This window comes from Leucoraja erinacea, chromosome 38 (assembly GCF_028641065.1).
Source record: "Leucoraja erinacea ecotype New England chromosome 38, Leri_hhj_1, whole genome shotgun sequence".
In the NCBI taxonomy this organism is placed as follows: domain Eukaryota; kingdom Metazoa; phylum Chordata; class Chondrichthyes; order Rajiformes; family Rajidae; genus Leucoraja; species Leucoraja erinaceus.
In genome coordinates, this window is record NC_073414.1 from 4973143 (window position 1) to 4984998 (window position 11856).

General features: G+C 48.1%; 1 protein-coding gene across 1 annotated transcript in view; it reads right to left on the bottom strand.

Moving 5' to 3' along the window:
* LOC129714168 (RNA-binding protein Nova-1-like) overlaps positions 1-11280 on the bottom strand; it is a 111889-nt gene extending 100609 nt beyond the window's left edge. The window contains 1 exon segment of the mRNA XM_055663670.1: positions 10674-11280. Within this exon segment, the coding sequence (XP_055519645.1) occupies positions 10674-10791 (118 nt within the window). The 5' untranslated portion in view covers positions 10792-11280.
* Positions 11281-11856: the final 576 nt, after the last annotated feature.

The window sequence follows — 11856 nt, forward strand, 5'->3', positions numbered from 1 at the left end:
CTATGATATAGAATCTTAATCTGCACCCTCCGTCTTCTCAGTGAGACTGGCTTCAAAGCCTTTTACATTGAGTTCAGTTCTGGGCATCATGTTGTCAAGCTGGAAAGGGTTTTACGGAGAAGATTTATGAGGATGTTGCCAGCACTCGGGGGACTAAGCTGTAGGGAGAGGTTGAGCAGGCTGGGATTCTATTCCTTGGAGCGCAGGAGGATGAGGGGTGATCTTATAGTGGTGTATAAAATCACGAGAGGAATAGATCGGGTAAGGATTGAGTATAGAAGCTGGGATGTAATGTTAAAATTGTACAAGGCATTGGCGAGACCAAATCTGGAGTATGGTGTACAATTTTGGTCGCCCAATTATAGGAAGGATGTCAACAAAATAGAGAGAGTACAGAGGAGATTTACTAGAATGTTGCCTGGGTTTCAACAACTAAGTTACAGAGATAGGTTGAACAAGTTAGGTCTTTATTCTCTGTAGCGCAGAAGGTTAAGGGGGGACCTGATAGAGGTCTTTAAAATGATGAGAGGGATAGACAGAGTTGATGTGGACAAGCTTTTCCCTTTGAGAATAGGGAAGATTCAAACAAGAGGACATGACTTCAGAATTAAGGGACAGAAGTTTAGGGGTAATATGAGGGGGAACTTCTTTACTCAGAGAGTGGTAGCGGTGTGGAATGAGCTCCCAGTGGAAGTGGTGGTGGAGGCAGGTTCATTGGTATCATTTAAAATAAATTGGATAGGCATATGGATGAGAAGGGAATGGAGGGTTATGGTACGAGTGCAGGCAAGTGGGACTAAGGGGAAAAAAAATGTGTTCGGCATGGACTTGTAGGGCTGAGATGGCCTGTTTCCGTGCTGTAATTGTTATATGGTTATATGGTTAAACGCACAATCGCTTGCCCAGAGTAGGGGAACCGAGGAACAGAGGACACAGGCTTAAGGAGGAGGGGAAACGCTGTAAGAATCGGGTGGCATGTTGGTGCAGCAGCAGAGGTGCAGCACAGAAACAGGCCCTTCGTCCCACCAAGTCCATGCCGACCAGCGATCCCCGCAAATAAACACTATTCTACACACACACCAAGGACAATTTACAATATTTACCAAAGCCAATTAACCTTCAAACCTGCGAGCGTGGGAGGAAACTGGAGGAAAAACCCACGCACATCACGGGGAGGACGTTCATAGAAACATAGAAATTAGGCGTAAAACACAAAGTGCTGGAGGAACTCAGCAGGTCAGGCAGCATCGGTGATGGTGAATGTATTGGCAGTGATTTCAGATCAAGATCCAGTCTGAAACATAGACATAGAAACATAGAAATTAGGTGCAGGAGTTGGCCATTCGGCCCTTCGAGCCTGCACCGCCATTCAATATGATCATGGCTGATCATCCAACTCAGTATCCCGTACCTGCCTTCTCTCCATACCCCCTGATCCCCTTAGTTCAAACTACACACAGACAGACAGTCAGCACCCGTAGTCGGGATCGAACCCGCGTCTCAGTAGGGGGATCGCTGGCCGGCACGGACTCGGTGGGCCGAAGGGCCTGTTTCCGCGCTGTATCTCTAAACTGAACCAAAGACACATGTACCCCGACTGGTGATGAACTGGAGTCATGAATTGTCACGATATTTGGTGGATGGCGAATAAACCAGATCGGAATTTGGGATGTTTTTCTTTTTTAAAAAAGGTCAATATTGAGCCAAAAATAGTGAGGTAATCCTTCAGGAATTATAAATCATCGGTGCGCCTGTACTTTGAATGCTCTGTGCATTTCTGGGCTCTGCTGCCCAGAAAAGAGATTACAGCTCTTGATGAAGTGATGTCAGAGAATCTTACAACATGGAAACAGGCCCTTCGGCCCAACTTGCCCATGCCAACCACCTGCACTAGCCCCACCTACATGTGTTTAGAAACATAGAAATTAGGTGCAGGAGTAGAGGCCATTCGGCCCTTCGAGCCTGCACCGCCATTCAATATGATCATGGCTGATCATCCAACTCAGTATCCCGTACCTGCCTTCTCTCCATACCCCCTGATCCCCTTAGCCACAAGGGCCACATCTAACTCCCTCTTAAATATAGCCAATGAACTGTGGCCTCAACTACCCTCTGTGGCAGAGAGTTCCAGAGATTCACCACTCTCTGTGTGTTTGGTCCATATCCCTCTATACCTGTCCTATCCATGTACCTGTCTATTTGTTTATTAAACGTTAGGGATAGTCCCAGCCACAACTACCTCCTCTGGCAGCTCGTTCCATACACCCACCACCCTTTGTGTGGAAAAAGTTGACTCTTAGAATCCTTTAGTTTAGAGATACAGAGCGGAAAGAGGCCCTTCGGCCCACCGAGTCCATGCCGACCAGCGATCCCCGCACATTAACACTATCCTACACACACGAGGGACAATTTACACTGACAGCAAGAACACAAACCAAAGCCAATTAACCTACAAACCTGTGTGTCTTTGGAGTGTGGGAGGAATAGACAATAGGTGCAGGAGTAGGCCATTCGGCCCTTTGAGCCAGCACCGCCATTCAATGTGATCATCCCCAATCAGTACCCCGTTCCTGCCTTCTCCCCATAACCACTGACTCTGCTATCTTCAAGAGCCCCTATCTTGAAAGCATCCACAGAACCGGCCTCCACAGGCAGAGAATTCCACAGACTCACAACTCTCTGTGAGGAAAAAGTGTTTCCTCGTCTCCGTTCTAAATGGCTTACTCCTTATTCTTAAACTGTGTGTGTGTGTGTGGCCCCTGGTCTGGACTCCCCCAACATCGGGAACATGTTTCCTGCCTCTAGCGTGTCCAAGCCCTTAACAATATTGTAAGTTCCAATGAGATCCCCTCTCATCCTTCTAAACTGCAGAGTCATTTATCTCATTAGCTTCTAAGATTTACTAAGTGTGACAGCAAAGACGTTTGCTACTTAAAGTTCACCCGGAGAGATGAAATGGGTGACGTTTTGGGTCGAGACCATTCTTCAGACTCTGAATTGTCTGTAGAAGGGTCTCGACCCGAAACCTCACCCATTCCTTCTCTCAGAGCTGCTGTCTGCTTCGATATTACTCCAGCTTTTTGTCCGTTTTGTTCTATGTTGTATAAAACTGCAGCTTTTTAGGGGTACACAAAAATGCTGGAGAAACTCAGCGGGTGCAGCAGCATCTATGGAGCGAAGGAAACAGGCAACGTTTCGTCCCGAAACCCTTCAGGAAGGAAATAGGTAACGTTTCCGGCCGAAACCCGGAAGGGTTTCGGCCCGAAACGTTGCCTATTTCCTTCGCTCCATAGATGCTGCTGCACCCGCTGAGTTTCTCCAGCATTTTTGTCTACCTTCGATTTTCCAGCATCTGCAGTTCCTTCTTAAAAGCTATACAGGGGTGTCTGGGGTTATGGGGAGGATAATGGGGTTGAGAGGAAAATGACTGAATGGCAGGAGTAGATTTGATGGGCCGAATGGCCTAATTCTGCTCCTATAAATCGAACGTATGGGCTCCTGGAGAAATGAATAATAATTTGTGTGGGTGTCGGGAGGGGGGGGGGGGGGGGGGGGGGGGGGGGGGGGGGGGGGGGGGGGGGGGGTCAGCAGTGAACGGTGGTAGTCTGGAATGGAAGCAAAGCACTCAGCAGGTCAGGCAGCATCTGTGCAGTGAAATCACTTAGGTCATTTTGGGTCTGGACCCTTCTTCAGACTGATACTAGATTTAGCTCTTAGGGCTATAGGAATCAAGGGATATGGGGCAAAAGCAGGAACGGGGTACTGATTCTGGATGAACAGCCATGATCATATTGAATGGCGGTGCTGGCTCGAAGGACCGAATGGCCTACTCCTACATTTTCTATGTTTCTATGAAGAAGTATCCAGACCTGAAACACCATCTGTCCATTTGCTTCCACAGATGCTGCCTGACCTGCAGAGTTCTTCCTGCAGTTCGCTTTTCACTCAGGATTCCAGCATCTGCAGTCTCTTGTCTCTTGTGTCTCCATGATTTAGTATCGAGACGCAGCAATTGAAATTGGACAGTTAGGGACAGGTGAAAATAGGTTAGTATCGAGATTCATTGTGCACGGCATCATCCCCAATCAAACCTGCCTTCTCCCCATATCCCTTGATTTCTAGGCCCATCGAGTCCGCCTCCCTGCCCTCCAGGGCACAATTCGCACTCTCTGGGTAAAGTTTTTTTTTCTCGCCTCAGTCTTAAACTCGAAACACTATCCTACACAAATACTTTAGGGCCAGAGAAAACCCACGCATAGAAAATAGGTGCAGGACAGGAGGCCATTCGGAACGAAACCCGGGTCCCTTCGAGCCAGCACCGCCATGGTCATTGTGATCATGGGCCCTGATCATCCCCAATCAATAACCCGTGCCTGCCTTCTCCCCATATCCCTTGACTCCACCAGCCCCTAGAGCTCTATCTAACTCTCTCTTAAATCCATCCAGTGACTTGAAAGGACAAGAAAGGAAAAGGAGGAGGAGTTATGGAGGGAGCGGTCTTTGCGGAAGGCAGATATGGGGGGAGATGGGATGATGTGGCGAGTAGTGGGGTCACGTTGGAGGTGGCGAAACTGACGGAGGATTACTTTTTGTATGTGACGGCTGGTGGGGTGAAAGGTGAGGACTAGGGGGACTCGGCCCTTGTTGCGAGTGCGGGGATGGGGAGAGAGAGCAGTTTTGCGGGGTATGGAAGAGACCCTGGTGCGAGCCTCATTTATGGTGGAGGAGGGGAACCCCCGTTCCCTGAATAATGAGGACATTTCAGATGTCCTGGTGTGGAACGCCTCATCCGTGGAGCAGATGCGGCGTAGACGGAGGATATGATTAAGACGATGGATAAGACAGGTTTGGAGGGATATGGGCCAAACGCAGGCAGGTGGAACTTGTGCAGCTGGGACATGTTGGCCAGTGTTGGCAAGTTGGGCCGAAGGGCCTGTTTCCACACTGTATCACTCTATGACTCTCTGGCTTCTGACACCAAGTGTGAACACCCAGTTTTTTAGTTCAAGTCCGTCCCACCTAAGAGGGCACAGGGTGTGGGAAGGAACTGCAGATGCTGGTTTCAATGGAAGATAGACAAAAAATGCTGGAGTAACTCAGCAGAACAGGCAGCATCTCTGGAGAGAAGGAATGGGTTACCTTTCGGGTGTCCATTTAGAACGGAGACGAGGAAACACCTTTCCTCACAGAGAGTGGCGAGTCTGTGGAATTCTCTGCCTCAGAGGGCAGTGGAGGCAGGTTCAAGAGAGCTAGATAGGGCTCTTAAAATTAAAATAGGCTGGATGCTTTCAAGAGAGAGCTAGATAGGGCTCTTAAAATTAGCGGAGTCAGGGGATATGGGGAGAAGGCAGGAACGGGGTACTGATTGGGGATGATCAGCCATGATCACATTGAATGGCGGTGGTGGCTCGAAGGGCCGAATGGCCTCCTCCTGCACCTATTGTCAATTGAGACCCTTCTTCAGACTGGGACTGAAGTTTGAAGAAAGGTCTGGACCCGAAACGTCACCCATTCCTTCTCTCCAGAGATGCTGCCTGTCCCGCTGAGTTACTCCAGCATTTTGTGTCTAAGGAGACACAGAGTCCTTGAACAAGCCTGCCAACAAGTGCTGCTTTTGCTCTGTGGTCCTTCAAGCATTACCTCTTCCAGTACATAACCAAATTGTGGAATAGATCATCATTCTGCTCCTGATTAATCTGCCCTGGGTGGAGTGTCTTTAGTGTAGAAAGGAACTGCAGATGCTGGTTTAAACCGAAGATAGACACAAAAAGCTGGGGTAACTCAGCGGGGACAGGCAGCACCTCTGGAGAGAAGTAGTGGGTGACGATTCGGGTCTGAAGAAGGGTCTCCAACTTTTTGTGTCTATCTGCAATGTCTTTAGTAACCTTCCAAAGAAACTGAGATACTTAAAGGGAAAACATTGGCAGGAAGGTGGAATCCATTGGGATAGCACAACCAGAATGGGCACAATGGTCTTCCATTTGTGCTAAGCTACAGACAATGGCCTCATGGCATCCCAAGTGTGTAGATGCTGGTTCATGTCGAAAATTGACACAAAATGCTGGAATAACTCAGCGGGTCAGGCAGCATAAGGTAATAAGGAATAGAATTAGGCCATACTCCGCCATTCAATCATGGCTGATCTATCTCTCCCTCCTAACCCCATTCTCCTGCCTTCTCCCCATAACCTCTGGCACCCGTACTAATCAAGAATCTATCCATGTTTAGGAAGCAATCTGCAGATCTGCTGTTCCTTGAGTCTGAAGAAGGGTCTCATGCCAAAACGTTGCCTATTCCCTTCGCTCCATAGATGCTGCCTCACCTGCTGAGTTTCTCCAGCATTTGTGTCTACCAAGAATCTATCCATCTCGGTCTTAAAAATATCCGCTGACTTGGCCTCCACAGCCTTCTGTGGCGAAGAATTCCACAGATTCTCCACCTTCTGACTAAAGACGGAATAGGTGACGTTTTGGGCCAGAACCTTTCTGGAAACACGGGTTCCGAACTGAAATGTCACTCATTCCTTCTCTCCAGAGATGTTGCCTGACCCCACTGAGTTACTCCAGCATTTTGTGTCCATCTATGGAACCCCAAGTCGGGATGTAGACTGCGGGAAGAGGGGATGGGGTGGCAAGGAATGGAAAATAGGTCAGTCATCCTGGAACTTCTTTCTTATACGATGCTGCCATCATTGTCTAGTTATCTTGTGTTGGAAAGCACTTGGAGCACAATAGCCCGCAATGTACCCTCCATTCAGAAAGGGGGCACTGCCTCTCAAGATCCCATCTCCATGGCCAAAAGGGAATTGGATTGGAGAAACATATAGGAAGGAACTGCAGATGCTGGTTTAAACTGAAGATAGACACTAATTGCTGGAGTAACTCAGCGGGTCAGGCAGCATCTCTGGAGAGAAGGAATGGGTGAAGTTTCGAGTCTAGACCCTTATTCAGACTCAAGGAACAAGGAACATTAAACCTGAAGAAGGTTCTCAATAGACAGTAGGTTCAGAAATCATAGAAACATGGAAAATAGGTGCAGGAGTAGGCCATTCGGCCCTTCGAGCCAGCACCGCCATTCAATATGATCATGGCTGATCATCCAACTCAGTATCCCATCCCTGCCTTCTCTACATACCCCCTGATCCCTTTAGCCACATGGACCACATCTAACTCCCTCTTAAATATAGCCAATGAACTGTGGCCTCAACTACCTTCTGTGGCAGAGAATTCCACAGATTCACCACTCTCTGTGTGAAAAATGTTTTCCTCATCTCGGTCCTAAAAGATTTCCCCCTTATCCTTAAACTGTGACCCTTTGTTCTGGACTTCCCCAACATTGGGAACAATCTTCCTGCAACTAGCCTGTCCAACCCCTTAAGAATTTTGTAAGTTTCTATAAGATCCCCCCCTCAATCTTCTAAATTCTAGCGGGTACAAGCCGAGGAGGCCATTCGGTCCTTCAAGCCAGCACCGCCATTCAATGTGATCATGGCTGATCATCATGTCTTGACCCGTTCCTTCTCTCCAGAGATGCTGCCTGACCTGCTGAGTTACTCCAGCTTTTTGTGTCCATCTTCGGTTTAAACCAGAATCTGTGCAGTTCCTTCTTATACGGCAGATGCTGATCTACACAAAAGGACACAAGGTGCTGGAGTAACTCAAAGGGTCAGGCAGCATCTTTGGAGAAGATGGATAGGAGACGTTTCAGGTTGAGACCCTTCTTCAGGCTGAGAGTCAGGGGAGATCAAAACTGACATTTGGGTCGGGACCCTTCTTCAGACTGATCATAGGCAGAGGGATGGGAGGGGACTGTGGTGGTCTCCAATCCATTTCTCCTGGGTAATCACACCAACCAGATAAGTCATCTTAACGTCAACTGGCCTGAGTCAATCAACGAACACCATTTTGCCAACCCAGAACTATCTAATGTGCCCGAATGAACTGCAGATGCTGGTTTACACCGAAGACAGACACAAAATGCTGGAGTATCTCAGCGGGACAGGCAGCGTCTCTGGAGAGAAGGGATGGGTGACGTTTTGGGTCGAGACCCTTCTTCTGACCCGAAACGTCACCTGTTCCTTCCAGGGTGAGGGAGGGTGACACAGAGATAAGGAAGGGCAAGGTGTGAAAATGAGACAATTAAAACTATCTTGACTCTCGGGTTAGTCAAAGTCTGATGGCTGGAGAGAAGGAAGTGTCTAATTCCACCTTCACCTGGCACCTATGTAGCAAAACCCAGGGCTGAATGAGATGAAGATCGGGCCATAATGGCGATGACACCAATGGATGTCAATAGACAATAGGTGCAGGATTAGGCCATTCGGCCCTTCGAGCCAGCACCGCCATTCAATGTGATCATGGCTGATCATCCCCAATCAGTACCCCGTTCCTGCCTTCTCCCCATATCCCCTGACTGCTATCTTTAAGAGCCCTATCTAGCTCTCTCTTGAAAGCATCCAGAGAACCTGCCTCCATTCCACAGACTCGGCAATGGATGTCAGACAGTGAGCGTGGTCAGGATCAAACCCGGGTCTCCGGCGCTTTAAGGCAGCAACTCTACCGCTGCGCCACCGACTAACGACCAACTGGCCGGGGTGAAGTGGACTCAGCTGGCCCTCCAATGGAGGGTTCGTTCCACATGGGGCTCGGGGGAATCATCTCCTGATCGCCTCCCACAGACCCCATGGACCTTAGGACGAGGATGCATTGAAATAGATGAGTTCACCCCCAAAACCCAACACATCTAATGAGGCAGAACACAAATTGCTGGGGAACCCATTGGGTCACCAATGGACCAGCTGAGGGCCAATTGGGGAAACTAAAGGGCCGGTGTGCACATGGACCAAGGAAGGCCTAACGTTCCTTCAACTGATGGAAGAGGGGAATGGATAGAAAGATCAAAAGGCCACATCTTCCTCATTTCCCCTTCGCCCACCAAGGAAGACCCTAGATACATTCCACCTCCCTGGACAGCATCCCCGTCCCAACGCAACTCGAGTCGGGCAGGCTCGAGTCCTCTTTCACAATTGATGTCACTGACACACAGGTCCAGCAAGACATTTGAGAGGAAAAGCCACACACCGCTTTGAATCCAATGCAGCAATCTCACCACTCAAACATACATACACCGACCGAACCTACTTCGAAACCGCTCAGCCCAACAAAAAAAAAAAAAATCTAGTCGAATCATGCCCGCATACCCCAATAGAACATTTTCTCTCCTTTCAAACGCAATCTGAACAGTGCTTTCAATTTAAGGATGAGCGCATTAATAGCTTTCGACTTATCTTTACAGAAAATGCAATTTTGGAAAATAAAAGGATAAATCAGATTCTCCCCAATCTATGGCAAAGACGCCACCATAATACTGTTACAAGATGCATTCACATAGATATTTAAAGAGCAAAATCACTAATAGAGACATCTTATAAAGATCAAAAGCGTATTATACAAGGCAATGCGGATAAGAAAAAAATTACCATCATTCCTCACCCCCCCTCCCCTCCACCTCTCCCCACCACCACCACCCCCCCCCTCCCCCCTCCTTTCCAAATCCAACACATCACCAGCTGAATTAGAGGGAAAAAAAATATCACAGCGGATTTTCTACATAAACTCCTACCCGGTGCAAGCATGGCTCTATGGTCGAGGAAGAAAAATGACAACGCATCCAATCACCACCCTCACTCGCTCTCATTATCCGAATTTCCTTATGTCGTGTTCACAACACGATTTAAATGCACTTTACTCAGGTCCAATCACACAATCTAACTACCATCACTTCCATGCCACCTACATAACGGTATACAACGTGTTTTGCATTTTAATTCTCACGCGCCAACATGTATTCTCTGGGTTTCAAAAAAAAACATTTGACATCTTATTTTCTCTCAAAAATATTAGAAATTAGAAAAATCTCAAAAGATGTATTAGCATTTTTTTTTTCTAAAACACACACACACACATATATATTTAAACCCCAAAAGCTGACTTGGCATTAGTGGATTTTGATTTTAATATTGTATATGAAATCATTCGGGGATAGGGCTTGCGTTTATCAAATGTGAAGATGCTTTTTTTTTCCTCTGATAAAAAAATTAGAAGATAGTGCCCGCTTTTAAAAATGGTGCTGAGCTAATTAACAGCAATAGTGACCAAACCCCCCCCACCCCCCCCACAAAAAAAAAACCCCTGGTATATTGTGCTTGCCAGCACAATAATGTCTTAATAACACATTTGCCTTTACTCACATGTCGAAATCGCGAGAAAAACAAACAAACACACACACACACACATATATTCAACTTTAAGTTCGACATAAAGCATTGGCGATTTGCAACTGGAGACTCGGGGTACCGCGCAGTGCCAATTGCAAGACATTTCTCTCGCTTAAGTCAGAAGGCTTATTCGATCTCTTTCGTTGAAATAGTGCTACTCCTGTTTTCATTATCTAGGAGACCTTTTTTTTTCTAAAGGGGTTTTATATATAAATAAAAAACAGGATTCTACGCCGTGTCATTTTGCGGGAACTGCCAAGATTTCAATGCTCGCTGATCAATTCCGAGTTCCCTTGTCGATTGCACACACACACACACATACAGACACATACACACACACACACTCACGGTGCGGGATAAAAACCAGCGAATGCCTCGTTGTATCAATAGTGCTCACCTCCTGTGTTAGTCCGTTTTGTACTGCCGGCATCGATGGGCGCTTCTAATGGCCTCTTCCTTGAGTCTGGGGGATCGAGTTCTATGTGATTCCCATTCTGTTGCATAGGGGCCATCATTGTTAAACAATTGTGGAGGAGAGAGGCAGAGGGAGAGAGGGAGAGAGAGAGACAGCGACAGAGAGAGAGAGAGAGACAGCGACAGAAAGAGAGAGGGGGACAGACAGAGAGAAAGAGAGAGGGGGACAGACAGAGAGAAAGAGAGAGGGGGACAGACAGAGAGAAAGAGACACAGATATATAGAGACACGCACACACACACAGGCAGTGGGACTGAGATTTCCTTTTTTGAAACACCCTACCCCTCTTTTTGTGGGTTCGTTTTTGCGTTCTGGAGGTTTTGCACGGGGATGGATGTTATTCAGGGGAGGGGAGTGGAGTTTTTTTTTGGGGGTGGGGGGGGGAGGGAGAGAGAGAGGAAGGAGGTAGCACCAGGATACAACACAGGGCTTTCTCTGCAAGGGGAGGTCACCGTCGCAATTGTGGATGTATCAGTCACTCCGAACGCTGGTACATTGTAGCCACTTCTACCCTCACATTGATACACATCCAGCCCCCTCCCCCCCTCCCGTGACGTCACCGGGCTCACCCCACGTGACCCCAGCCTGGCCCTGCCCCCTTCGAAGCCAACCCCCTCCGTCACGTGACGGGGAGAGAAGAGGAGGAGGAGGGGGGAAGGGGAGGAAAGCCCAAAACCAGCCCTGCATTCCTATAGCCACTGCCACCTCCATCAGAGATTCAGATTCAGATTCAGATTCAATTTTAATTGTCATTGTCAGTGTACAGTACAGAGACAACGAAATGCATTTAGCATCTCCCTTGAAGAGCGACATAGCAAACGATTTGAATAAAAAAAAATAATAAGTGTCCGGGGGGGGGGGAGGTGATTGGCAGTCACCGAGGTACGTTGTTTAGTAGAGTGACAGCCGCCGGAAAGAAGCTGTTCCTCGACCTGCTGGTCCGGCAACGGAGAGACCTGTAGCGCCTCCCGGATGGTAGGAGGGTAAACAGTCCATGGTTGGGGTGAGAGCAGTCCTTGGCGATGCTGAGCGCCCTTCGCAGACAACGTTTGCTTTGGACAGACTCAATGGAGGGGAGCGAGGAACCGGTGATGCGTTGGGCAATT